The sequence below is a fragment of the Zingiber officinale genome, chromosome 9B (genome assembly GCF_018446385.1).
Source record: "Zingiber officinale cultivar Zhangliang chromosome 9B, Zo_v1.1, whole genome shotgun sequence".
Classification (NCBI taxonomy): Eukaryota; Viridiplantae; Streptophyta; class Magnoliopsida; order Zingiberales; family Zingiberaceae; genus Zingiber; species Zingiber officinale.
In genome coordinates, this window is record NC_056003.1 from 6,613,560 (window position 1) to 6,641,517 (window position 27,958).

The window sequence follows — 27,958 nt, forward strand, 5'->3', positions numbered from 1 at the left end:
TTGGCCCTAACATAAATCCGACCGGATGGCCCCAAAGCCGGTCAGACCTCTGGGGCTCAGCTCCCCACTTTCATCGGTACGACTCCCAATATAAATTCAACTAGCCCCAGAGTTAATCGGACCTCTAGGGTTCAGCTCTCCACTTCTCTTAGGCATGACTCCCAATATAAATCCGACCGGCCTATGCCGATCAAACTTCAACAGGGTTTGGCTCCCCACCTCACATAGGCATGACTCCCAACCTAAACTCGGTTGGCCCCAAGCCGATCAGACTCCCTCTAGAAGAAAGTATTATCAGAGAATCACAATCACCTGTCATAAAATAATGGCTACTCACCAGAGAATATTTCACTATTTTGACATATACACGAAATGAAATCTTCCTCTACATAGAGGAAGGTTAATGCACATCCTCCACTACCCGACATATCCTGACACCAGACATTCTCTAATGTTTATTTATTGCGAAGGTTATGAGAGGCGATATAAAAAAGGAATCATCTCCGTTGGCCAGGTAAGTGCATGATTGTTTACCCTGGTGTCATCTCCACACGCATCCATACTATTATTTTAATGTTATCTTCTTCTCTATTTTTCACCGGGGCTACGATTCTGACTTGAGCATAGAATTGTCTATGCTAAGGACCCCCTTTTTGATTCTCTCTCTAACATTCCTATTTGCTCCCTTCGTGGTGTGCGCAGGTCCATGACTTTCAACTCATGATCCTTCCTCCGTCAATATTCTTATCTTCTCACCGACTGCACATTTACTCAGCTTCTGGATGGGTTAACTTGGTATCACTTTAATGCAGGATTACGAGGAAGAGATCCTACTGGAACACTTGTAACTAAAAGTTGTTGTCGATGAGGGGTAGGGTTACCTTAAGCAATAGTAATCTTAGTCACATGATTATTTACCCTTCTAGTGTGTCTCTTGTTCCTCAATGAGCAATCAATTGTATAGACAAGCTAGGAAGAGAATTCTTGTGCTGTAGATCTGGAAATCAACATCGTTCGCATTTGGTCAGATGAGATTTATACATCAGACCTAAGAATTGTGGTGGATTATAAGCATTACAAAATATTTCAATATCCACAATAGCTGCCTACTATGTAAATGGTGGATTGCCATGGAATGAACTGGTTCATCCAAACCGGTTGCACCTCGGTTGAAGTCACAAAAGGCTTTGTTCGAGCATCTAACTAGAATCTTTTCGCCGACGACAACCCTCTTCCTCTCTAACAGATCGAAATTGCTCAACGACTCGCCCTCCCGACCATTTTGATAAACTATTAAATAAGAAAGACTGGACCATTATCACCTCCTACCTGTTTTAATTGTCTTCAACCACCATATCAACAACCAATTGGCTCTGTTGAATCCTCATGGCTACAAAATGAAGTAAAATAAAAAACTATGCAATCCCAAACCATTCGAGTCCATTAACACTTACATTACATAAGCATGGTTAACAATGGCCAACGAGGGAACTCTTTCTTCAGAGTGTCCTCACATAGAGTCAAACGACAAAAAACAAAAGCAAAGTAAACCTTATCCATATAGGCAGGCGTGGACAGTTTCACCACCACTGCCATATGCTCGTACAGAGAAGCAGTTCTTTCTTCTCTCCAAGAGCAGTGACTAATCTAGACTCTGACACAAGGTCTAGTTCAGTTCAATAGAATAACTGTTTAAGGGACAAAGTAAAATATGCCCTTCTCACTCGAATATATATATGATATACATACTGCTCTGTAGAATCTTAAACCTTCAGCGGAATTGTCCGCCACTGAAGGTTTGGCCGAAGGACCAGGATGGAGGAGCCGTATTGTAAGAGAGCACAGATCTGCCATCACTTGTGGTGACCTTGAAGGAGAGGGCTTGGCCATTGAGGAAGGTGTTGCTCTGCCAATTCTGGCCCCAGTTCCTCGACATGGGCTGCCACCCCGTCCTCGACCCCTTGATCATGACGGCATGAACATCCCCGGCTCCTCCCACGTTGGTGACCAAAACCAAGTTGAAGTAGGAGTGGCCGTTGATGGTGAACCTTATGCCACCTCTCTTCCTGCAGGGTACCCTGCGAAAACAGAATAAGCAAATAATTACTTATTTTTGATAAATTTACAAAATCTCTAAGAAGCTGAGGGCTTCGTCACCCACCTGCGATACGCAACGGGTACAATCCCAGCTCTGTACTGAGCAATGCGGAGGAAGACTGGCTGAGAGAGATCGAAGTGTTGGCGAGGGGGGTTGCACCACCCCCCTGCATCGTTCGGCAGAGCGCTGTTCGGAGGGCAGAAGTTGGTGGCGGTGACGACGATGGATCCCCGCAAGCAGTTCCTGCGATCATTGACGCACGCCAACTCGTAGCAAGCCCCGCAGCTAAGGCCGTTGTTGAAGAGGGCAGTGCTGAGGGCTGCGGTGTTGGTGCCGTAGCCTTGGCTGTACAAGTTGCCGTACCCACAAGCTCCTCCTGCGACGCAAAGTCTGAATTATGATTGATTTCTTTGGAAATAGGCAGAACTACTTGTAAGTACGAAGGAAATTAAGCATACCCATAGTCCCTGAAGCATCACTTCCTCCATAGAATGTGGCATGGGCTGTGACCCATCCTCCTCCGTAGCCATGCACAGCTGGGAGCAGTGAGACTAGGGAGAGGAAAACAACTCCAAGAGAACTCATTCTCGGAACCATGTCCTAGAAGGAGGAGCAAATGCAATGGGTTGAGAGGAAATGGAGGCAGTCGGAGAGGCTCAAATAGGTGTTTGAACTGGTGGGGCTCCTTTGTTTTAACCCCCCCTATTTAATGCTACTGCTCTTGACTGCAAGTTAGGACGCCATGGAGCAAAATGAGACCTCTGAAAATTTTAAGAGGCAAATTTGCCAACAAATTACAGCATAGACAGAGTGACTGAGGTGAGTGAGTAAAATGCATGGTGAAAGGCTTAAGTAGGAGATCCATAAACTTTTCCACTTGCTACGCACTCAAACTCCTTTGACAACTACTTCACCATGACGTGCTCCCCCGTGTTGTTCTAGTTTCTCCATGCAAATAGATGAACAATTCGTCAATTCACAAGGTAGTAACAACTTTGATGGTCCAAGTGAACATGACGTCGGAGACAATGCAATCCGTGTGATAGCAATCGCAGAGAACATCTAAGGACGCATGCCGCTCTGTCGATGAGCGAAGCAAGCACGAGCCTTCATGTCCGCGCTGCTGCACTTTAAGGGCACCACCAATTCTGTAGTTTGGCCCGGATCTAATAATTTATGCACATGGTCATGCGTTCACCTATCCCACAGTAAATCCAAAAACCTAACCAAACCTGCTATGGAAGGATATTTTTTTTTGACTTCAAAAATCAATGCTGGTCTATTTCTATAAATCTATCAGATCATGACCAACTTGATTGTACCATCGAAGCATCTGATAATCGATCATTATCTATTTCTATAAATTTATTATGTGATGATCAACTCGGTTATATCCTGAAAATACCCCGATCTAATAATGAGTTCACAGCTATGAGCTCGGTGAATAAATTGAAGTAAAAAAAAGTGATATCATTTATTCTAAGCAATCTAATATTATTGGATTCATTGCGGAAGAATCTTATAAGAAATTGATCATGATATATCTAATAAATATATAACATCTCTCACAAATAGAAAAGGACAGTGAAATTTAGATATTTCTTCCCAGTCAAAATATGAAATCTTAACATATATATTTGAAAGAGATTCTATTTTGAGAAATAGAAAAGAGCATTATCTTATTGAAAGATTCTATATATCTTATCTTTTCTCAATGTACTTCTTTAGAAGACTTTATTTTTTTACTTTTGTCATATGAGAATTTTTTTTAGAAATTAACTATTTGTTTCTCTATTAGAGGTGCTGTAGAAATATAGTAAATAGCTCTATGATTAAATTTGAAAATAAAAATATTTATATAATTTATATCTTTCATCACCCCTTGTGTAATATTGTTAGGTATAAATAATACACGATAAGTAAATCACAGATAATATTTTATTATAACTCAGTGTTAAAAATAATACAAGGGCAATGTAAATACAAATTGGGTGAGAATGTTTACGGATCCATTAAAGAAATTAAAATTTATTAGGTAGTGTAGTTTGGGCTCGATTATGGGCATTTGCTGGTAGTTTAAGCCCATCTCAGATTGTGATATTTCATTTTTTTTTTAAAAATAATTTTCAAGTAATTAAATTGGAAATTCTAAAACAGTTTGTAAAAATCTGATTCTAAATTTTTCAATAATTTTTCAAGAATAGTTGAAAATTAATTTTGCAGAACTCAGGTGATTAAAGAAATTAATTTGCATTTCTTATAAGTTTGAAAAGTAAGGCGAAATTTAAATACCTTAATTATTAAAAAAAAAATCCTAAGAAGAGCAACAGGCCAATTCTCGTAGATAGGCCGTTCGGACCGGGCCTCGGCCTTAAACAGCCGGTTTACGTAGGTCCAGGAAATCAATCGAGACGCTCAACCGGCCGGTCCATCCGGCTCTGTAATTTCTCTCTCTTTTTTTTTTTTAAATTATTATTTTTCTCGACCTTTTGTTTAATTTTTGGTCGATCCGATTATTTTCCATGTGGACTTCGGAGTCGATAACGTTACGCGTTTGGGGCTGAGAATTACGAGTGCATCTTCTTCTCCTCCTCAAAAATAAAATAAAATAAAACACACAAAAAAAAAACAAACATACCGTGTTTGTTTATTTATTCCCTTCCCGTTTCAGTTTGAACGGGCGTTGAATCGCAGAACCACCGGCGTAAGGTAGGAAAAATGATCGCCGCCGCCTCTTCGTCCTCGGTGGCCATCGCCGTCCCTAACGGCGGAACCCTCCGCAAGCTCGTCCTCGCGCCGCCGCCCAGCAGCCTATCCGTCAGGTCCCACCTACCATCTCTTCTTCTCCTTCTTCTTCTTCCCCCCTTTTATTTTCTTGGTTTCTTCCGCCCAAAGATTGTTCCTAGTTCTTCTCCCCCCTCCTCCCCCCCGCGTTACTGTGTTTGGTTACTTGCATTTTCTGTGGGTTGAACAAATCTAGTTGGAACGATCGTTGCATCTTTTCCATCTTAATTTATCCCTCTTTGTTACTTTTTGTAGCTCGCATAAGATCGAACCTTCTTTTGTGAAATCCGCTAATAGATGTTAATCTGATACTTTTGGTTGGGTAGCTGCTATGGTTCCCTTCTTATGTTGCATCTGTCAAATTTTCAGGAGGAAGTCCCAAACTGCTATCAGAGCATCTGCGCGAGTTGATAAATATTCAAAGACTGACATAATAGTTTCGCCATCTATTCTATCTGCTAACTTTTCTAAGCTGGGCGAGCAGGTTAGCTCCTGTTCTTGATTATCTGAAAATGATTAATTTTGCCTAGTTGATCGCCACATTCGTTATTTTGTTGCTTTCATAAGTAGGCAACCCGCTCTTAATATTATGCTTCTAAATTTTCCTAATAGTAGTTCTCTATTACAACTGAAGAAGACTTTTATGTTCTTGTATTTCTTTTACTCGATAAAATTAGATAATTAAGCTGTGATATTGTGTGCTAAGACCTATGATTCAATTAGTTCAGCTTCCTAGATTTTCTTTTCTTGCATACATTAGTAGATTTGAGGACAAATGATACGAGTAGACTATCTTTTGGTATTGGACCATCGGTTGCTCAATTGACCATTTTTTGCTTCTATAATTTGATCAAAAAACATAAGGAAAACTTAGTTTATCTTTTTCAATCCACATTAGAATTAACCTTTTTCTTGAAAAGTTTGAAATAAAAACAACAACAACAACAACCAAGTCTTATCCCACTAGTTCGGATCGGCTATATGGATCATTTTACACCATTGAGCTCTATCTCCTACTATATCATCTATACTTAAATAAATTTTATTTTGTTTTATTGTTATTAACCAAGTCTTTTTTGGTCTTCCTCTTTCTTGTTGATATGTGTGTTTGTCATAGTTTCACATCGCCTAACTGGAGCATTTATTGGTCGTCTAAGTATTAAACATGTCTCTCGAAGTTTTCTCTCAATAGATGCAACTCCGACTTTCTCTCTAATACTTAAATTTCTTATTCTGTCTATCCTTGTATGTCCACACATCCACCTTAACATCCTCATCTCTGCAACTTTCATCTTCTGCTCATGTGCTCAAGTCATATTTCAGCATTCAGCTCCATATAACATAGCAGGTTTAACTGTGATTTTGTAGAATTTTCCTTCAAGTTTTAGAAGTAATTTACGGTCACTCGACGCTTTTCTTTATTTCAACTATCATACTTGTAGTCTATGTAAGACATCTCTCTCAATCCTTCCTTCATTTTATAAAAATGATCCTAAATATTTAAAACTCTTGGTTTCGGGCAACTCATCATCTCGTATCTTAACAATTGTCTTATTATATCTAATATTGTTAAACTTAAATTCCATATATTCTTTCTTTATTCTACTAAGCCTAAAACATTTCTATTATAGTGTTTTCCGCTAAGATTCTAGTTTAGCATTTACTCCTTCACGTGTTTCATCTATCAAAACAATATCATTTGCAAACAACATGCACCATGGTACTGTGTCTTGAATGTGTATAGTGAGTTCGCCTATAATTAGTATAAAAAGACAAAAACTTAGAGCTGAATCTTGATGTAACCCTATCTTTATTGGAAATATTTCAGTTACTCCGCCTGAAGTATTTACTTTGATTGTTACATCCTCATACATATTCTTAATTAATTCAATATATGTTACACTAACATCACCCTTTTCTAGAATTCTTCATATAATTTCTCTTGGAACTCTATCATAAGTTTTTTCTAAGTCAATGAATACCATGTGTAGATCTTGTTTTTGCTTTTGATATTTTTCAATTAGTTGTCTAATGTGATGTATAACTTCTATTGTCGACCATTCAGGGATAAACTCAAATTGATTTTCAGTCACCGTGGTCTCTTTCCTTAATCTTTTTTAATACTTTTTTTCATAGTTTCATGGTATGACTCATTAGTTTAATACCTCTTTAGTTTACACAATTTTGTACGTCTCTCTTATTTTTATATAAGGGAACTAGAATACTTACCCTCTATTGATCAGGCTTTTTTTCGTTTTCAATATCATGTTAAATAATTTTATAAGTCATTTAATATCTTATTTCCCTAGGCACTTCTATACCTCTATCGGAATATCATCTGGTCCAACGACTTCTTCAATGTGTATCACATTTAAAGGTTGTTCTATTTTTGAAGTTTGAATTCTACGATAAAAATTTAAATTTCTGTACTCATTTGACTTACTTAAATTATCTAAGTTAAATTGGTCACCTAAACCTTCATTAAAAAGTTAATGAAAATACCTCTTCCACTACTCTTCTATTTCTTTATCGATTACATTTTATTTGGATAAGATCTCTTGTCTTCCTTTCTCTCACTTTAGTTATTCTATAGATGTCTCTTTCCTCTTCTTTTATATCCAATTTTTAATATAATCGTTCTAAAATTTTATTTTTTGTTTCATTCACTACTTTCTTAGCCTCTTATTTTTGCTATTGTATTTCTTTTTTAAATTTTTTTCGTTCTTAAAAATATATAATTTCTTATAAGCTGTTGTACTTTCTTATTCCACCACCAATATTCTTTACTTAGTAGTGCATGCCCCTTTGACTCATCAAATACACTCTTAGCTATTATTTTCAATTTTGATATAATCTTATCCCATGTCTTATTAGAGTTATCATATATTTCATCTAATACTTGTACTCCTACCTTCTCCTTAAATATATTTTGCTTCTCATCTTTTAACTTCCACAACTTAATTCTAGGAGTCGTATATATTTTATTTCTATTGATGCTATGTTTGAGGTGTATATCCAACACTATTAATCTATGTTGGGTAGTTAAGCTTTCTCCAAGGATGATTTGCAATCTTTACAAATTTTTCTATTCTTTTTTTTAACCATAAGAAAGTCAATTTGTGATTTATTATTCTCACTTTTGAAGGTGACTAAGTGTTCTTTTTTCTTAAAAAATGTATTAGCAAATATAAGGTCATATGTTATCGCAAAATCTAATATAGTTTTCCCTTCTTCATTTTTTGTTCCAAACCCATAACCCCCATGCACCCTCTCATATTCCAGATTTTTTACTCCGACATGCCCATTTAGATCACCTCCTATTAAAATCATTTCATTTGACAGAATGTTTTGTAAAACTTTATCTAAGTCGTCCTAAAATCTTGATTTGATAGTTTTAGCTAATTCTACTCACGGTGCATATATGCTAATTATGTTCATAGTTTCTATCGTCACTATTATCTTAAGGGTTGTAATTCTATCCTCTTTTCTAACTACTCCTTAACTTCATCCTTTAACAAACTAGCTACAACAATACTCACTCTATTTTTTGCTTTACTCTTTCTTGTGTACCATAACTTAAAACTCGAGTTCTCTATCATCTTTGTCTTCTCGCCTACCCATTTTGTCTCTTGTACATACAAAATACTAATTCTTCTCCTAATCATCGTATCTACTACCTCCATTGATTTACCAGTAAGGGTTCCTATGTTCCATGTTCCAAATCTTAGACTATTAATTTTCCTATCATATTTGTTCTTATCCAACCTATGATGTGAAAATTCTTACCTATTTAACACTACACTCAAGTTCTCATGGAGATGTAGTGGTTCTTGCCGATATGTTACAGTCGGATCCTGCAACGCGAACTCTTATGTATTTAGCACTACACCCGTGTTCTGAAGGTGTAGCAGTCTTTGCCGAGACGTTACAGTCGGACCCTGCAATGCATTCCTTCCGGTGAACAATCTAGAATTAACACAATAGTTTAATGGATCTATTCATTGAACAATTGTCATAGTTTTAACGCTGTCTGACAACCTAACGCAACCCTTTTCCTTTATCGGGGCTTGAGACCTGCCATGACTGGTTTGTCATGGCCAGAGTTTGAAACAAAAACAAATGTAACTAATATTTATCTCCCCTTTAACCTATTTTAATCTATTTTCCCTGTCTAATTAATATCTTGTGAGCATGTTACCAAACTACTATAGAAAATGCAGTAACTTATTTCCTGGTGAACTTCAGAACATGCTAATTAACTGATAAGTTTCTTCATGCATATCTATTTACTTGGAACTATGGGGGTGGTCCAATAGATGGGCTTTCTTACACAAAGTGTTGTTCTCTGGTTACATTCTTATTTGTTTTTTTTTTTCTTTGGAAAATTATTTTCTGAATTAGTGATTTCTGTTTTAGCTTTTGGACAATAATAATATGGTGTTCTCAAAGATTATTGCTTGATAAGGGAGTTGTAATTAGTTTCAACATACAGGTTAAGGCTGTTGAAGTGGCAGGATGCGATTGGATTCATGTAGATGTGATGGATGGGCGTTTTGTGCCAAATATTACCATAGGACCTCTAGTGGTTGATGCATTGCGCCCAGTGACAGATCTTCCGTTGGATGTGCACTTGGTATTTGCCTCCTCTGCTGCAATTTTTAATAAGCTTCAGATTCAAAGTTATAACCATCACCTATTTGTAAATTCTATATTTGAAAATTGGTCGCCACTGTATTTTGTTTCTGTTTTAATTGTTTAAAAACCTTTTCATTACTGTGTTTTCCAAATTTTAGATGATTGTGGAACCTGACCAACGAGTTCCAGATTTTATCAAGGCTGGTGCAGACATTGTGAGTGTTCATTGTGAACAATCATCTACAATTCACTTGCACCGGACAGTTAATCAGGTAATCAGTAGATTAGTCTATCTCCTAATTCCATTGGAATGCCATGAAACATCAATACTTTGATAGTTCATTTATTGGATACTTGTAATCTAATTGATTTTCCTCTACAAGTAGCTATTATTTCTATCAACTGTTTAGGCTTGCCTAAAGAAATAATGTTTCAAATTTCAACTCATCTTTGGAACTTGAGACAAGAGAAATTGTCAATGTGGCGTAACTCACAGCACTTTTGAGTGTTTCTTTTTTTTTAATAAAATTACAACCTTTAAAATGTGATCCTAATCATGGATCATCAAATTTTGTTCTTTCCTTGATCTCATCTTGCTGTTCTTATACAGTTCAGTCTGGTGCCATGAATATTATTGATGAAATTTTTTGAAAGACAATTATGTATATAAGACTTGATTTCAGGTAAAGAGTCTAGGAGCAAAAGCTGGAGTTGTGCTGAACCCTGCAACCCCATTAAGTGCCATAGACTATGTCCTAGATGGTGAGACTTTTTCTTACTTGATATTTTCATGATTCTTCAAGATAACTCCTTTGTGAAATATTACTGAATTGATCCTACTGGTTATTTAGTTTGTTGGATAATTGAGTGCTAACGTTTATTCTAGTGTTGTTTTATTTGCTTAGGTTAGTTCAAGAACAATATTCAATTTCGAACTATATTATGAATGCAGTGAAAGTAGAAAGAAGAGAAGCACACAACCTAATTAAGGGCTAGCATATGCTTATATAGAAAGGTCTCGTCTGGTTTATTTTTTTCAAGACAGTAGAGTTGATGTGTCGAGAGGGCAAAGGGGTTTGGGCTTCTTGAAGAGATATTTTTCTTGCCAAGGCTCCTGGTGTGAATGACAAGGCAAATTATAGGTTCCATTTGCACTTTCAAAATGAACATTTTGCATAAGCAAATTATTAATATGAAAATATGACCTTAATTTCAACATATAAGTGGAAGGAGAAGTCTTGGAATGAGGATAATGGGTCTTATGATCAACGCCCCAATTTGTTTTGCTACTTTAGATGTAATGGAGGAGCTATATAAGCACCTGATGGATGTACCTATGAGCAGTATATTTGATTACTAAATATTTTGTTAGCTTATCTGCAAAGTTCATGTGAGTTTTTACTCCTAAGTCTTTTTTTTCCTGCAGTTAGAAGGTTTTGGGTTTCATCTATAGCCATTATTCTTAAGATATCTTGATTATGTTGACAGTAAATGAGCATGTCACCTTTTTGCTTGGACAGTTGTTGATCTGGTCTTGATTATGTCTGTAAATCCTGGCTTTGGTGGGCAGAGTTTTATTGAAAGTCAGGTGAAGAAAATTTCTGAGTTAAGGAGGTTATGTGCTGAAAAGGTGAAGATCAACACATTTATTTATTCATAATCAACTTTTATGACCAAAGAATTGTGCATTTCATAGTTGTAACCTTGGTAAACAGGGGGTGAACCCGTGGATTGAAGTAGATGGTGGAGTTGGTCCTAACAATGCATACAAGGTATTTTTCTAGTTTCATGTCTTTGTTTTCTTCCTAAATCTTACAATACCAGGATTCTTTTTTTAGCAGCAGATGGGATAGAAAATTCATGTTATTAATTTTTTTTATAATTCTGATTTTTGGGATTTTGTGAGGTTTCTAGAAGCAATTCAATAATGCTACTCAGATATTATTTTGAATGGTTTTTACTATCTTGTCCTAGATTTAAAGAATACAGTATAGATAATTCACACGTAGCCTAACAGTAGTGAAGCAAAGAGTGAACCTGAGGAAATCTTTAGTGAAGAAAATTTATTACAATTTTCTTCTATCCTGATGAACGAAGAACTATGAAAAACATAGTCACTACTTTCTTTCGTCCTGGTGAACCTAAATCTATGAAAATTGTGAGCAGCCTTTTCCCTCTGTGTTGAGAGAGAGAGGGTAGGTCTGTGGAAGGATGATTGAACTTGATTACTTTGTATTCACTTGCATGCCCAGAGCTTCAATGCCTAATCCAACCTGTTTCAGTTTCACAGATCTAGGAAATCGTATTTTGATTGTTCAATGAATGCAGGTGATTGAAGCTGGGGCTAATGCAATAGTTGCAGGATCAGCAGTTTTTGGTGCTAAAGATTATGCAGAAGGCATGGACGTCACTTTATTTTCAGAACCTTGTATTTTTTTGTGTTCTGTAAAAGATATTATAACATTAATTATATGTTTTAAAGGACAGGAAAAAAACACTTGTTTACAAAAGCACAGTAACATTTGATTTGTTTTTTCTTTTCTATAATGATGTTTTTGATCTTGCAGCAATTAGAGGCATAAAGACCAGCAAAAGGCCCACTCCAGTTGCGGTTTAAAGTTCATCGGTGCTATTCTTGAAGCTCACTGCACTGAGGTAACACAGTGATAGTCAGCAAGTGTTAGTTTATCTCACTGAACCATATAAATTGGCATTTCCAAGATGTGATATTATATGTATAAAACTTTTCATATTTGCGCAAAAGTTAAGTTTATTTGTGATTTCTGACATTTCAAACTATACTTTCTAATCTCCCTTCAATTATCTGGTGGTAAAGAACCTGTTCTTCGATACAAGTTGATCAGTTCCTTTCTAGTTATTGTCGGTACAGATAACTTGTTTTGCTTTGGCAGCTAAAGGAAAGTAAAAGACATGGAGCTCTAGTCAACCAGGCTTCGATTTGGTTATATGCCTCTATTGTTCGGTGATGTTCAATGTTTATGGTTCGTGAAATGTAGCATTTACAGGGATCTAGCTAAAAGGTTGTTGCAAGGTTGTTTCCTGACATATTGAATTAGAGTTGGCTTGATGCGTAAACAAAGCATGCCATACTTGCTTTATTACCTATTTTTTTTTTGTAAATTTTGATGATAATAAAGAAGTGGAGAAAGATACTGAGTATCAAAAAGATTAATTCAATTCCCTGTCAACATGCCCATGTTTCTTTGGGACATTATATTGCGACCTTAGTTATCAAACTCAAACCAAACAATGATTCTGATGATATAAGGCTTTTCTTTCATGAGGTACAACACTCCTATTAACAATATTTTTGCATCTAACGCAACTCCCACTAAGTAGTAATCCAATCAAAAATTATACTATCAGCTTGTCACATCAATTGGATGGACTCGAGTATTATGATATTAGAGATGATATTTGACTTGGCTGAATCAAAGTTGAATTGAATTTGTTTGTTTATGATCTACGAGGTGAACATGTCTAATAAAATGGTTTGCAATTCAAGTTCTCCAAAATGAACTTATCTAGATCAGTGCACTTTTTTCTGCGTAATACAAAATATTTTACTTGGCTTTAGTTCTCTGTCTTTCATACGTTTAATGAAGCAAAAGAGCAGTAAGCAAATAGAAACATTTATTAACTGGTTTTCCTAGCTTTTAAGCAGAATCAAATATACAAGGTAGGTCGCAACAATAATATGTGGACAGCAAATACGCTAGGTTGAACTTGGAATGGACTTAAAAATTTGAAACACAACAGTGTTATTGTTATTTAATTACTTATTTATTTTGGATAGAATGAAGAGTTTGAATGCTACATACAGACAGCCTTTGATAATCATGGTTCAAAAAGCAAAATTGATCATTCAAAGAGATTATACACAATTGTAGTTTTTTAATTATCTCATTATTTGCCAAATTATGATTTTCATTGATTTTTTTAACCACCAAAATGATGAGTAAAGATACAAAGAATTAATCTACTGGATGAAGATGTTCCAGGAGTGATCTGAGGAAAGGCTGTCCTTGATCCTTTCGAGCCTCTTGAGAATATCAAGAAACGAGGGCCTCTTATTAATTTCAGCAGCCCAACAAAGCTCTATCAAGCTGCAAAAGTTAGACAACAAATACAGGATATCATTTCCTGTTTTATGAAACAATTGCATAGCATGCTTAACTAATTGAGCCTGAACAAACCGGCGACCGGGATACAAATGGACAAAATGAATTAACGGCTTCCTATTCCCTTTCATCTATTTCTAATTTCTGCTGATGAATAAATTAAAAATGAATATATAATGAAAATTTAAACCATGTAATTGTTCAGCAAAAATAGATTGCAGGAAAATAAAAGCAACTGGAATTGCACAAGTGAATTTGCACTACAATTTTATTTCTTACTCTCTCAGTTCTGGTGTATATCCTTTAGCACGAATCTTTGGACGGTTGCCTTCTGCGACAATCTTGGCAGCTTCATATGGTTCATGGCTTAAAAATGGTGCCTCACCTTCAAGCATCTAAGCAGACAACATAAAGGATGTCGATAGATTGACTAATTGCTGCTCGTTGAAAACTGAATGGTTAGTCAAAGAACACTTACCTCATACAATATCATAGCAAAAGAGAACACATCAACTTTCTTATCATATTTGCGATGTTTGAATACTTCAGGAGCCATATACCGGTCTGGCTCTCAAAAAAGAGTATTGAAAATCAGATGGTGTAAAAACATTATTCTGGATTTCAGAAATTTATCAACTCACAGCTTCCAGTTTCTCCTGTCATTTTGTATACATCGTGTGCATTTTGGGTACTGAGGAGCTTGCTGAGTCCAAAGTCTCCAACTTTCAAATGATCCGCATTTGCATTGACCAAAAGAACATTTCTGAGAGTGGCTTACTTGAGTAAGTACTACAGACAACCCTATACTAAGAAAGTATACAAATGCAAATTGAATTCACCTTGGTTTTAGATCTCTATGTATTATCACATTTGGTTCGTTATGAAGGTAAGCCATGCCCCTGTCTCACAATAACCATAGTCATCGTCAACAACTACCACATGCAATGTAGAGAGATGACGTATACAGAACATGGTATTTGTCATTGAATTGTCAGAAAGTGTCTCATAACAGCATCATTTGGGCTATTACCACCCATAAACTGGGACATTCACATATCACTTTTCATATCTAGTTCCTTGACCAATTTTGTATGATAACTATAATTAGGAATGTTAATTGTTAATACAAAATTCTTTTTGCTCATAAGTAGGTTTATGGTTGCTTATCTTTTTCCTATACATCATGTTAACATCTAACTAGGTTATTCAAACAGAGCATCTATAACTTAAGCAGCAAGGCACAAAGGTTTAGAACCAACTCAATTGATACCAAAGGTAAGGCAAGTTGCCCAAAAAGGTAATATCCCATTTTTTATTCGGAAGATTGTGTACCTTGCTGACAGTTACCATCCAAATAGTAATTTCTCATTACAATTAACAAATAAAACTGGAACCATATATGTAAAGATGTAAATGGTTATAAATGAAATACATAGATACCTGGCAATATCTAGTGCAAAGTTGATCGCTACTTGTGGACTAAGTGAACTCTTTTCCTTGAGATACTGATGAAGATCACCCTGATAGAAGATGTTAGACGTTATCAAGTTAATTTCCCTTTTAAAAAACAGAAAAATATATGATTCTTATACCCCTCTTAAATACTCAGTAACTAGCATCAAGGGCTTTTTGTCGGTTACAGCTCCAAGGAATTGGACGACGTTGGGATGCCTCAGTTTTACCAATACATTTACCTCGTGGCGGAAGTCTTGGCTGAATAATAACATGATAGCTCGTAAGGTGTCATCATTTGTTGTTTACAATGGATCATTCAATGTTCTCTAGTAAACAATTATTCAGATTGTTGTAAGACGCAGTGATGTACTAATTGTTACATAGAATATGAAGGCAGTAATGAGAGTTCTGCATAAAGCGTCAATAGGAACATATGAACTAAGTAAATTTATTTCTTATCTATGTCAAAATTGAATTTTGTACTAAAAGGCTTACATAACCAATAGTTGTAAAAATAGGAACACCTGTTAATAAAAGTTTAAAATAATAGTCGTAAAATTTCCAAAAGATAAAAGAAGATGAAAGTCAACAAAGTATGGTCTTACATAACCAATCTGTCATCTGATAAAGATGGAAGAATACGTTTGATAGCAACAGGTGTTCCACGCCAATAAGCTTTTATAATTTCGCCAAATGAACCCTACAGTTGCAAGCTACATCACTAAAGAGGAAAGTAGTCAAGAAATAAGAGAACAAATGCTCAGTCAACTAGAGACTACGAGAATCATTCGTATTGAAGATAACAGTTGCTGTGCCAGAAAAATAATTAACCTAATTGCGAGAGAAGACAAAAGGTAACATAAATCCATATTGAGATGTTTGGCAAATGGAATCAACAAAAAAATGAATCCCTTCTTTTTAGCTATTATAACTAAGCAATTACCGGCATGTAGTACAAGCAGCAATGATAAATTGACAGAACACCAGCAAGAACTTTTTTTCATGATATTTAAATAAAATAAAATTAGTCAACAACTTTCTCAGAATATAAAAATGCTCATAGGTTTCCATGTTAATTAAATACATGTTTTTCGTACCATAAAAAATAAACCTCTATGCAAACATCATTTTCTTGGTTGTCATTGTTCAAATTTTCTGGAATCTTACAAATCACAATCAGTCTTCCTTGGAGGCATCCAAGAATTACATCTAGCATTTTACATATCAAGGATGAAAGGCCAACTTTTCCATCTTCAATAGCACAAGATCAAATTAGATCTTAGAATCATCCTTTGCCACTGTTACTGCAGATTGTATTTGAGAAAAAGGCAGAAACAGCATGGTAAATGATCTGCAAAGTTTCATCATGATTGTCCAAATCCAGTTATTTAATTATAAAAAACCAGACACCGGTAGATATCAGAAGTAGTCTACCAAGAGTAGAAATGAACATTCAACCTTATACAGACAAAAGCTTTCAGAAACCAAAGAAATAGTTGAATTCAATTCTCAAACCTCCTAGGTTCATGTAGAGATGTCATATTGAAGATTTTTCATGACTGAAATTTTCAAATGTATAAGTTTATTTATTCATCATGTGATTGATGCACACATGAAGTCAGCTAAAATCTAGTAGCGCAGACCTTTCCGATGATTGTTGCAACAGAAAAATCCAGCTCAGATGGGTCAATTTCCCAGTCACACTTGCTAGGAAGAGGAGGTGGCACTGGCTTTGGTTCAAAATGGCTTCCATTTTGTCCCTGCAATGCGAACAGAGATTATTAAAGTTAGAGGTAGTCAATAAAAGGACAAGCGATCCAGGTGATCTTAAAGTAGGCACTACAACAATGACCTCCTAAAAGTTTGACATGTCATAACTCAATATGCATTATTCAAAATAGGATAGAAGACATAGAACAAACATTTATAAATTTAATATACTGAACATGGTATAGAAAATCTTAAATCTCATGTACTAGTAATACACATTGCCTTTGCAATCAGCATTTGGCAGTGGTAGCTGCCATGCTAATTAAAAAATAAAGGTTGAAATAGAGATAGCATGAACAGAAGAGTTAACAAAGAGAATGGCATATACCAGTTATGTTCTTCCCAGGTGTTGTTCTTCATATTTATGACTAAGGGAAGGCAGAGTAGAAAAGAACAGGAATAAGGAACTAAGATATACGAATAATTAATAGTAGTGGCAAAGGCTCTATTTGAATCATTCATTTAACCAGCTGCACTAAGGTAGGGTAGGCTCCTAGTGCCAGAAGGAATCAATTACTCTGAACTCAATCTGTATTTGCCAGTTTGGCAGATGAATCAACATAAGCAGTGACAACACTTCAGACTGGGCATATCCACATTGTTCCTATCTGTACATATGAAAAATGGAATTTTGACCAGAAAGCATGATCTGCTACGTCATACTGAAGCTTAACAATGAAACCAAGCCATGTATTAACAAACCCTTCCTAGAGCCCACCAATTCTTCCTCGGAATAAAGAAAAGAGAAAACAAATGTTTATTAAATTTAAAATTTCTTAAAGAGGTTAAATTCCAAAAATAAAGCAAGTAAAATGACAAATTTGATGAGTTAGGAAGCGAGGAATCTGAGGTTTACAAATCTTCTCTAAAAGAACTCTTCATTCCTATAGGTGACCACTTAAACAAAACTATTTAAAGACAATTGCATATGTAAAAAATGAATCATGTCAATAGTAATAATTAAAAAACAAAACAAAAAATCTCACTAGCAGATTAATAAATACAAGTTAAATTTTTAAAAAAACTCCTAGGTGTAACTTTTTTTGCCAAGAAGAAATCTTAATGATACTTCACTAATAAAGCCTTAATAGACATGGTTAGCTGATATCATGTGGAAAGAGAATCAGCAAATATTTTTTTGTGCCCACATACAACAGAAAAATGACATAGGATCAAGATTAGATGGCAGTAAAACAGAAGGAATTTAGGAAACTGATTGACGCCATATTACCACAAAAATAACGTCATCTTAATTATCTTAAAGGGAGAATAAGTTATAGGAGTATTGAGCCACATGCAATATGGCAAACTATTGCAAAGTTCAATCATTTGAAATTTATAGGTTAGCTGGAGATTTTACAAGGACAAATTTCTCATACAAAAGAACTTGAATTTGAAAAGTAAAGGCAAACATTGTTTTTTCAAACATCAAGTTCAGGTCATTGTTAAAATTCCAAATCCTGAAGATAAGCATAACTGCAAGATAGGTATAAGTGCCAGGGAAGATGAAATTTTGCATTCCAGGAACTCATGTAATGGATGAAAATGCTTCTCGGAAAAATTGTTAGTGTTTATACCTAGCAGTACAAGAATGCAAATGTTAGTCAGCACAGAAACTTACAAAAGATAATCCACCATTTGAACTTAGAAGCTCAATCATGCTACGCTTCTTAGCGCCTTCTGCATCAGCTAGTGGCTGTCAAGAACCATAATAGTGAGGGCAAGTCCACCATAGTTGAGCTCTTTCATGTATGATAAAAGTAATTTATTCTACTTTTTAATCATAGCAACAACATCGTCAGATATCTCAAATAAAACACAGTATTTGCTCTTTAAAACTAGTAGTATCACTGCTCAGTCAATTGTTGCAGAAAACTGATTACGACTGTGCTTTTAAACATTTAATTGGTAAATATACCATACTAATATGGGTTAGATCTGTTTAGTATATTGTTAAGTAAATTAAATTGTATCAATCTTGGGTGAAAACAAACAGGGTGCCCCAAACTTACAAAATCATAGAGGCACCAGTTTTTGAATATTCACCAAGACTACCCCCATTCCCAAATTATAACTTGTCCACTTGTATCCCTGCTGGCGTAAACACCTGCATCCCCCATCAGTTGGGCCCGTCCTCTGTCTCAGCTTCACCCTCGCCACCTCCCTCATCATCTCCATTGGTGTATGCCCACAGTTGCCACTTGCCAACCCCCTTCTACTGCATTGGCTTCACCATCACCCCCTCCTTCGTCATTCCACGTAGCAGCCATGATCTCACATGCACAACAGCACTGACCTTAGTGCACACAACCTCAACCACTGACAACAAACTTTGAGAACATGTGGTTGGTGTCAACACATGGTGGCATGTCAATGCTCCTTGGCATCTACTGACACGAGACAAGTATCAGGCTATCAGCAAGCTGGTCCAACCGGCTTGTGCATTCTGTGTGGAGCATCAACAGCATGGAGAGAAGTGGGCTTCATCCTGAAGCTAATGGAGACAAGTGCCAACAAGGGTAATTAAAGAACAAGGACATCTTTTTGATGAAAAATCAAACAGGGGAGCCCCTTTGATATTCTAAAAATTTGGAGTGTCCCTTTGATTTTTGTCCATTGATCTTTTAATAAGTTTTCAGTTTTGTTTCTTATTATGAAAGATTTTAGTAATAGTTGTTTAAAATGTTAGTAATATTTTCACTTGATTGAGTTGTACCTAGTAAAGAGGTTTGAGGTGTAAAAATTGGACTATATAATATCAGTTTTGCCTGGCATGGAACCTTGACCGAACACCGATCGTGTCTCCCTAGCTTAGCCACTGCTATCCATCTGACTAACATCTCCACAAAGAGTGTCCAGGATAACATGTGGGAGCTGGTTATGTCCATGAAACGTACCAACTCTTAGATAAGATAATTATTTTCATATACCAATAAAAGTAGGAAAAACTACATTGATATCCATATGAAGCAAACAACCCATTTTTGAAAAGTGAATACACATAAGTGAGCTTACTCCTGCCAGTCTAGGATTTCTGTGATAAATCATAATCCTGTGCACAGACAGATCATGTAGGACAAGTGAATGCACAAAAGTGTGTTTACTCCAGCTAATCTGCATTTTATGATCTAATCCTATGAGCTTATTATCTTTAAAGCTAGAGTTTCTTGCTTTACCTTCTGAAAGTCGCTCTAATCTCATATGCTACCGTGTCACTAAAAACAATCAGTAGTTCTAAATTGATAATTTTAACTACAAATTTTGTAAGCTGAACTGAGCGGACTGACCAGATGATATCTTATAATTGTCTAATACTATTCTATTTGATGTTTATATATTTTTTGTTTTGACAAATAATTTCATAGTTGATTCAAATCTGATTTTCAAACCAATCTGATTCATTATCATGTTTTCCACAACCCAAATTCATTGAAGTCACTAAACCTAGGATAGGCAAGCAAAATAGCATGAATCTGAAATAGAGTTATTCAAGGTCACATTTGCTGACTGTTGTGGTTATAAATTCTAACATTTTGAGTTTTCAAGTTAATAGATTTCTAATAGCCAAAAGCCTTCGGTCTTAAAGTTGAAATGAATTTGCTAGTTTGACTAGGTTTGACTTGTAATTGACCCAATCCTGCTCTAAAATTTAAAAGGTAAAGCCCAGCAAAGAACAAGTTAAATGGCCAAGTAGAATCTATCAATCTCAGGTCAGCATAATTGTTTGACCATGATCATTATCATTTTTTTGGCTTTTCTTCAATCTTATTCAAAGTGGTGAATTGAATTAAAAGTTGGTAATGAAGGTTAATAATAAACTTCATACGTATTTCAGATTTTATAAGCTTCTCGACAACTAGTAATATATCAGTTGTACCCACTTTCAACTCCTGCTTTGTTAAAATTCCTTCGACATAACGTGAGAGTCATTGGTGAAGGTCCAATTTATTTAACCTGAATTTCATCCTTGCAAGATATAGAATAAGTACAGGCAAGAATATTATGTAAACAAGTATGAAGCCCTATTTTTCTCCTTGAGTCAATTCTAGAACAAAAAATTAATGCTGTCATAATCATTACAGTCCTCAATTTAGTGGATACAAACATAAAAACAAGCAAAATTTCCAAGCAAAATTTAGGCCTGCCTCTAATGCTGTTGCCTAGATAAGAAAAAAAATAACCATAATCACAAGCCAATTTCAAAGCCTTTCCCGAGTTTTGACCCTAAAAAAAAACTCTCCCGAGTTATGAATGCTACTTTTTATAATAAATCATAAAAGGTTACCATGCTTGTTTCCGCAATCTCCTCAGCATTATATCACATTCAATTTTCTAATTATTTACTTTATTTTCAGTTTTGTGTCCATTTGATGTGGTAGAGGAATTAATAGTTCAACCCCCTAATTAACTACATCCATAATACTAGAACGCCGTCCCTCAAAAAGGATCACACAAAATACTCTCGGAGAGTACGAAATCGAACGAAAAGACGAGGATACGGGGGAGTAGACATGTTCCGCCTCACCGTGTTCTTCCACCGGTCTTGGGAATTGACGTCGGCGCCAAACTCGATGAGGCACTTGGCTATCCCGACCCAACCGTGGAGCGCCGCGACGTGGAGAGGGGTTCGTTTGTCGTAGTCGTGGGCATTGACGAGGTCAGGGTCCTCCTCGAGGAGCTTACGCACGGCGGCGACGTCGTTTTGGTGGGTGTGCCAGAGGATGAGCGACGTCCGGCTGACCCGCGCCTTCTCCTTCTCCTTCTGCTTGCCCGCAGCGGACGAGGAACCCGCTGACGAGTCGCATGCCTCGCCGGCGCCATTGTTACCGTCGGTGCGGATGCTGTTCATGGGCTCGCGAAGAAGAGGGCCCTCCGTCGCCGTCCGGATCCAAATTGAGAAAGGAATTAATTGCTAAACAACATTAAGGATCGCAAATCAACAATTAATGGCCACTTCACTTTTCCTTTTTTCTTTTCCCCCCAATTTTATTAATCAATTTAATTCTGACGATTCATAATGATGGAGACAGAATTTTCTTTTCGTCCACGCTTGTGCTGGAAGTGCAAATGGGCTGGCACCACGGGACCCACTGGGGCCCGGCACCGTTGAAAAACATGAAGAGAGCATTTCGCTCATTTTCACGGGCTCTTTTATTATATTTCGAGGGATCTTTAGTTTAAGGGAATAGGAGTGGAGAATGAGAATGAGAATTATTGATTATCATTATTAATGTTTAGGTTATAGGAATAGGAATATAAATAAGGGAATGAATCCTTGAAATTGGGTAATAACTCATTCCCATATACCTCTCCTTCAATGAGTCATTACCCTATTTTCATCAATCAAAATATTTCCTTATTCCAAAAATATTCTTGACCTAAAACTAAAATTTTCTCCCTTAATATCAAATATCAAAATATATATATTTATTTTTTTCTTTCATATTACTTCTCTCTCCTTGTTCTCTCTCATCATATTTTTTCTCTCATCATTTTATCACACACTTTTTCTCTCCTTAATCTCTCCTATCACACTCTCTTTTTTCTTTTTTTTCTCATTACACTTTCTCTCTTATCATACTTTCTCTCTCCTTAATCTCTTCCATCGCACTCTCTTCATTCTTTTTTTTTTCTCATTATACTTTCTCTCTCATCATACTTTCTCTTTCCTCAATCTCTCCCATCACACTCCCTTTTTCTCTTTTTTTCTCATCACATTTTCGCTATCATCACACTTTCTCTCTCCTCAATCTCTCTTGTCACACTCCCTCATTTTTTTCCTCAATATATTTTCTCTCTCATCATACTTTCTTTCTCCTCAATCTCTCCCATCACACTCATTGTTCTCTTTTTTTTCTCATCACACTTTCTCTCTCATCATATTTTCTCTCTCACCATACTTTTTCTCTCCATAATCTCTCTCCTCATTTGTTCTCATTATATTTTCTCTCTTCATCCTCTCCTATCATACTTTTCTCTCTCATCATGCTCTCTCCTATCACACTCTCTTTTCTCATTTTCTCTCATCACACTTTCTCTCTCTTCATTCTTTCTCATCATACTTTCTCTTTCATCATACTTTCTCTCTCATCATTCTCTTTTATCATATTTTTCTCTCACATCTAATTTTTTCTCTTATTTTCCTTTAAGGGTAAAAAAGAAAATTTTAATTTATTCCGATAGAAAATATGTAACTAACCAAATATTATTTTTAAAAGCGATATCCATACTCATACTCATTCCCATTCTATAATACAATAATTCTCATTCCTATTCTTATTTCTAGAAAATAATCAAACGGCCCTTACTTCTACTACTCTGTTTCTTACCTCTTTGTGTTCTTGTTGAAAGCGTGCATTCGATCACTCAAATGATGTAATTAATTACTTTCCTGGTGTGAAAAAGAGGATGCAAAGAGGAGTGAGCGATGTGAGAAAAAAAACAAAGAGAGCAAAACTTAAGGTTTACAGAGAAAAATAAGAAATAAATAGAAAATAAAAAAAATAATAGAAGATTAATCTAACTTTAGATAATAATAATTTAACCTATACTAATATCCATTCAAATTTACGATGTACTAACAAAAAATATCAAGAGTTTGTTAATCAAAAATTAAAAATGTACGATAGAATATGTCTTAGTGAGTAAGTTTGTAATTTACATGAAAGATGAGACAAATGACAAAATAATTGTGTCATTCTAATAGTGATGACGAGTGAGATGACAATCAATTTTGATATGCTTAATGCACTAACGAAAGATAAAATTGTGAATAATTTAAATGACACTGAAGTTGTCACAATGCATTGGGGTAAGGTTCAAGAGAAAAATATGTTGGTGCGGTTAGCACTAACGGTCTAACTCAGGTTTTGATGAATGACAAATCAGGTTAAGTTAGGTTTGTTGTGATCTAACACTCTGACCGAGTGTGCAGACGAAGTCCAAACAGGTCGACGGGCTGACCGGATGTCTGGCACGAAGTCCAAGCGGGTCGACGGGCTGACCAGACGCTTGGCGAGAAGTCCAGCTAGGTCGACGGATTGATCGGATAGCTAGCGAGAAGTCCAAGCGGGTCGACGAGCTGACCGGACGCTTGGCGAGAAGTCCAGACAGGTCGAAGGGCTGACCGGACGTCTAGCAGGTAAGTAAGGTAAGTCACTGGAGGGGAGTGACTGTGAGGACGCGTTCCCGGGAAGGGAACATTAGGCGTCGATCCGGCTTAGATCCATTTCGGATATCTAAGTCGAGATCGTGACTAGATTCCGGTCTCGGAAAGACGGAATCTAAGTCATACTTTTTATATTAAACCTATAAACTGTGCTAACACTTTATTTTGCAGAATATACCTTATCTATTTGCCTCGGACTAACCTTGTCTTGCAGGAAAACCGTCTTCTGGAGAAAGGTGGTCCGGGCGCCCGGAGGTCCGTGCACCCGGAAGGGATCCGGGCGCCCGGGAGGTAAATTTTATCCAGGTCGCGCGTCGCCACGTGGAGCTCGTTGGTTGGACCTACCACGTCTCACCAGGGCGCCCGGAAGGGATCCGGGGTGCCCCGAGCCTCATATAAAAGGAGGGTCAGAGGGGAGCTTCAAGAACAACAACTGAAAGAAAGTCTTCTACTGATTGCTCTGCTGCTCTGCGCTCTTACGACGCTAACAAAGCTCCGACAACACGCTCCTTCCCTTTTTTATTAAATTCTTGTCGGTATTTGCTTTATTTCTATTAGCATTCCTGTACTTTAATTTGTAACAATTTTCGAACTGCTAGTGATTGCCCACCGAAAGCACCCTTGTGTGCGGGCCTTGGAGTAAGATGTTAGGGTGTATATTGAAAGTCTAAGCTTTTGTAAACATTTATTTTGAATAAAGAATCACATTTGGTCAAATTATCTACATTTGTTTGTAGTTGTTCAATTAATTTATATTGTAGATAACATAGTATGTGGTGTCACATATAGAAGATAATGTTATCAGTACCTTATAAATTATAAACAGTAGCTCACGACCAAAATGGAAAGGAACAAACCATTGGAAGGTCGTAGTGTAATTAGGTATTAGTTTATCTTAACTATATAATTACACTAGTACACTTAGAGTGTATTGAGTAGGACCATCAGAGGTCGTTTCTTTTATACTGACTTTATAAAGGAACAAGACCTCAGTTATTATGGAAGTGTGTGCTCTTAATCCTAATATAATAACAAGCACATATATTTGATATTTATTTCTTTAATTTATCAATAGGTGAGATTTAGTTCGATAAATCAATAAGCCCGATAAGTTGGGAAATGATATCACTTATAGTGTGTGTTGTTGATTATGGAAGGAAACTGTGTCCTAGTGATCTAGGTTGATAATGTTCCCAAGAGGAGCTCATAAGGATTGTCATGTTAAACCCTGCAGGTGGACTTAGTCCGACCACTACTAGAAAACTAGGCTTTTGAGACACAACAAAATATGTCTTAAATTATAAATTTAGTGTCTCAAAATGTTTTTGAGACAGTGATGAGACGGTAATGTAGTCGTCCCCAATACAAGTGTCTCAAAAAAATATTGAGACAGTTGTACCGTCTCAAATGTTATTTAAGACGGTGATGAGACAGTTGTTCAATTGTCTCAAAAGTATTTAAGACAGCTATTGTTTTGTCTCAAATGTTATGTCTTATCCTGTGAAAAAACTAGAGACACTAAATTGAGATGGTAATGTGCTGTCTCAAATAGAAGTGAAGACAATAAATTATTGTCCCTAATGTTTTAACTTGTTAGATGCAACATTTGTAATTAAAATTAATAATCTTAAAAGAATATTTACTATACAAATTAATCTAGATCAGATTTATTGAATTATCATTTCAAAACAAAAGGAAAAATTCTGTCTATAAATTAAAAATGATATACATAATATAAAATTCTACAATCATTAATTGAAGTGCATCCAACATTCATGCAATAATAGAAATATCTACACATCCATCATTAATTGGATAAGAAAAATAACTATTATTCCCATAAAAGTTACACAATAGAAAGTCTAAAGATCAACTCCTCATGATCTTGAGATAACTTCTATAATCCTTCTTTGTCAGAATCCTGAACATTTTAAAAAAAAACTCTTATTAGAGGTAAAGATGATTTATAATATATATTGTTAAAAAATCAATAAATAGAACTTTTCAATAAAAAATATCATCATTTAACACATAGTCCTCTTTCTTACAATTATGTATATATACAACACAAACAACCCCAAGTTAAACAAACCTCTTCATCTCGTAATAAGAAATGATGGTTCATGTGCTTGTCAATATCTTTGTGACTTTCAAGTTGTTGCACTTGTAAAATAAATTTATCTATAACTTAAAAATATGTACACTACTACATCATCAAAATTGTTAATATGTACACTACTACATCACCAACATCAATTGATTATGAATTTTGTTGTTCATCAATGAGCTCTAAAGTTTGAGCTTTCAATATTGATGCATGCTGAACTTGTTATTGATGCTTGGATCTTGTTTGTGGATGAACTATTGGACGTAATATGTTATTTAGTTTTTCTTGTTGTAGTTTCTCTTTTACACGTGTGGGAGTATGCATTTAAGATAAATTACCTCTTACCACATTTGCTTGATCACCATTCAATTTTTCTAGCATGGTTGTCTCTTTCTTTTTTTGTCTAACCATGATGACCTATCATGAAAAAAAATCAACATATTAGTCAAGATGTCAATTACACATTTGAAGCTAAACTTAAAAAAGAAAACAACGATGACCAATTACTAAATTATAAATAAATCAGACTAATACTCAAAAATCGATTATACATCAAACATAAATGAAGAAGAATAAAAATTGATGACCATTGCAATTAGCGACCTCTTTAAAAAGTTCAGAAGCTCATTTTGCTTGGACGATGCAAAGTTGTTCTATTACCAGGATTAGGCAGAATGGATGAGCAATTTGTGGAGAACTCCATGGATAGTAACACAACCGAAGAAATCTCTATGTTGAAGAGGACTAAGAAAGCCAATTTGGTTAGTAATGAAGCTCCTATCGACAAAGGTATTGAAGTATTCCTATTGAACCAGGTAAAGTTCAAAAGAGAAGGGATATGAGGCATGGTGAAGTTGGTTCTGAAACTACATTTGTCCAAGAAAATAGCAATGCAAATGGAACAAAAAAAGTTGACTTGTCGCAGGAGAAGGAAATGGTGAAGAGTAGTGTGTATTCATATATCGACTTAAACAACAATGCTAAAGATGCAACTGATGTAAGAACTCCACCAACTACTGTTACTGGAATTGTTGATCAGTTAGAGCATGATAAATTAGGAAGAAAAAAGAAGACAAGGAACAATGTCGGAAACAAAAAGCAAATGTGCATACCAACCAAGGACTATCAGTTCTCAAATCAAAACATTATCTGCTTCCAACTCTCCACTTCCATGTGTAAGAAAAAAGCCTTGAGACAATGATTTCCAAGCTCACTAGGTTCGAGAAAGCTGAGCTTAAAGTAGGTTCTTCAAATGCATTATTCTCATCAACGTTAAAGAATAACAATACAAAAAATAATCCTAATATGTTTCATCATTCTCTGCAACTTCTTCATCCTGTCCAAAATCAATGGCTCCATCAAGAAGAACATGGCAGCAACGGCGGGCGGGCATGACAGGACGAAAAGAAGAAGAAGAAGAAGAAGGCGACAGCGGAAGCAGCGGCGAGGGGAGGAAGCGGCGGCGGCGGCGGAGGAAGCAGTGGCGGCGGCAATGGAAATGGCCGCGGCGGCTAAAGCGGCGGATGTATCAGTGGGCGGGCACGACAGGGTGAGAAGAAGAAGACGAAGCTGGAGGCAGCAGCGACGGCTGAAGCGGCGACAACGGCGGCTTTTAGGTTTCAAAGCGTGAGAAAATGAGAAGACGATGATGTTAATAGAAATTTAGGACTTAGTTTTGATAACAAAATTTATTTTCTAAAATATATCATTTAAAAATATAATATAATAAAATAAAATAAATAATCATTTTAAATTTAAAAAAAAAAATAAAAAATCTATATAATCGTATAAATTTATTT

At 35.9% G+C, this 27,958-nt stretch overlaps 3 protein-coding genes and 1 long non-coding RNA gene across 4 annotated transcripts; 1 reads left to right on the top strand and 3 right to left on the bottom strand.

Annotated features, from left to right (window-relative positions):
• Positions 1-1,403: 1,403 nt before the first annotated feature.
• On the bottom strand, positions 1,404-2,776 carry LOC122025522 (expansin-A10-like). The gene is made up of 3 exons (XM_042584333.1): positions 2,557-2,776; positions 2,162-2,474; positions 1,404-2,078 (listed from the first exon to the last, which is right to left on the bottom strand). Exons 1-3 carry the CDS (start codon positions 2,693-2,695, stop codon positions 1,772-1,774), a joined length of 759 nt encoding a protein of 252 aa, XP_042440267.1. The 5' UTR covers positions 2,696-2,776; the 3' UTR covers positions 1,404-1,771.
• A 1,972-nt stretch (positions 2,777-4,748) lies between these two features.
• Positions 4,749-12,715, top strand: LOC122025521 (ribulose-phosphate 3-epimerase, chloroplastic-like). The gene is made up of 10 exons (XM_042584332.1): positions 4,749-4,920; positions 5,252-5,366; positions 9,375-9,515; positions 9,676-9,789; positions 10,201-10,279; positions 11,038-11,147; positions 11,233-11,289; positions 11,846-11,915; positions 12,085-12,172; positions 12,430-12,715. Exons 1-9 carry the CDS (start codon positions 4,817-4,819, stop codon positions 12,132-12,134), a joined length of 840 nt encoding a protein of 279 aa, XP_042440266.1. The 5' UTR covers positions 4,749-4,816; the 3' UTR covers positions 12,135-12,172; positions 12,430-12,715.
• Positions 12,716-12,852: 137 nt separating this feature from the next.
• LOC122025520 (integrin-linked protein kinase 1-like) lies at positions 12,853-21,833 on the bottom strand. Its single transcript, XM_042584331.1, has 11 exons — positions 21,410-21,833; positions 18,506-18,580; positions 16,758-16,874; positions 15,720-15,814; positions 15,252-15,372; positions 15,100-15,179; positions 14,499-14,558; positions 14,301-14,422; positions 14,138-14,223; positions 13,939-14,054; positions 12,853-13,644 (listed from the first exon to the last, which is right to left on the bottom strand). The coding sequence occupies exons 1-11, from the start codon at positions 21,731-21,733 to the stop codon at positions 13,518-13,520; spliced, it is 1,323 nt and encodes a 440-aa protein (XP_042440265.1). The 5' UTR covers positions 21,734-21,833; the 3' UTR covers positions 12,853-13,517.
• A 3,966-nt stretch (positions 21,834-25,799) lies between these two features.
• Positions 25,800-27,800, bottom strand: LOC122024743. The gene is made up of 3 exons (XR_006123502.1): positions 27,272-27,800; positions 26,498-26,576; positions 25,800-25,973 (listed from the first exon to the last, which is right to left on the bottom strand). It is a non-coding gene; the product is annotated as an uncharacterized LOC122024743 (long non-coding RNA).
• Positions 27,801-27,958: the final 158 nt, after the last annotated feature.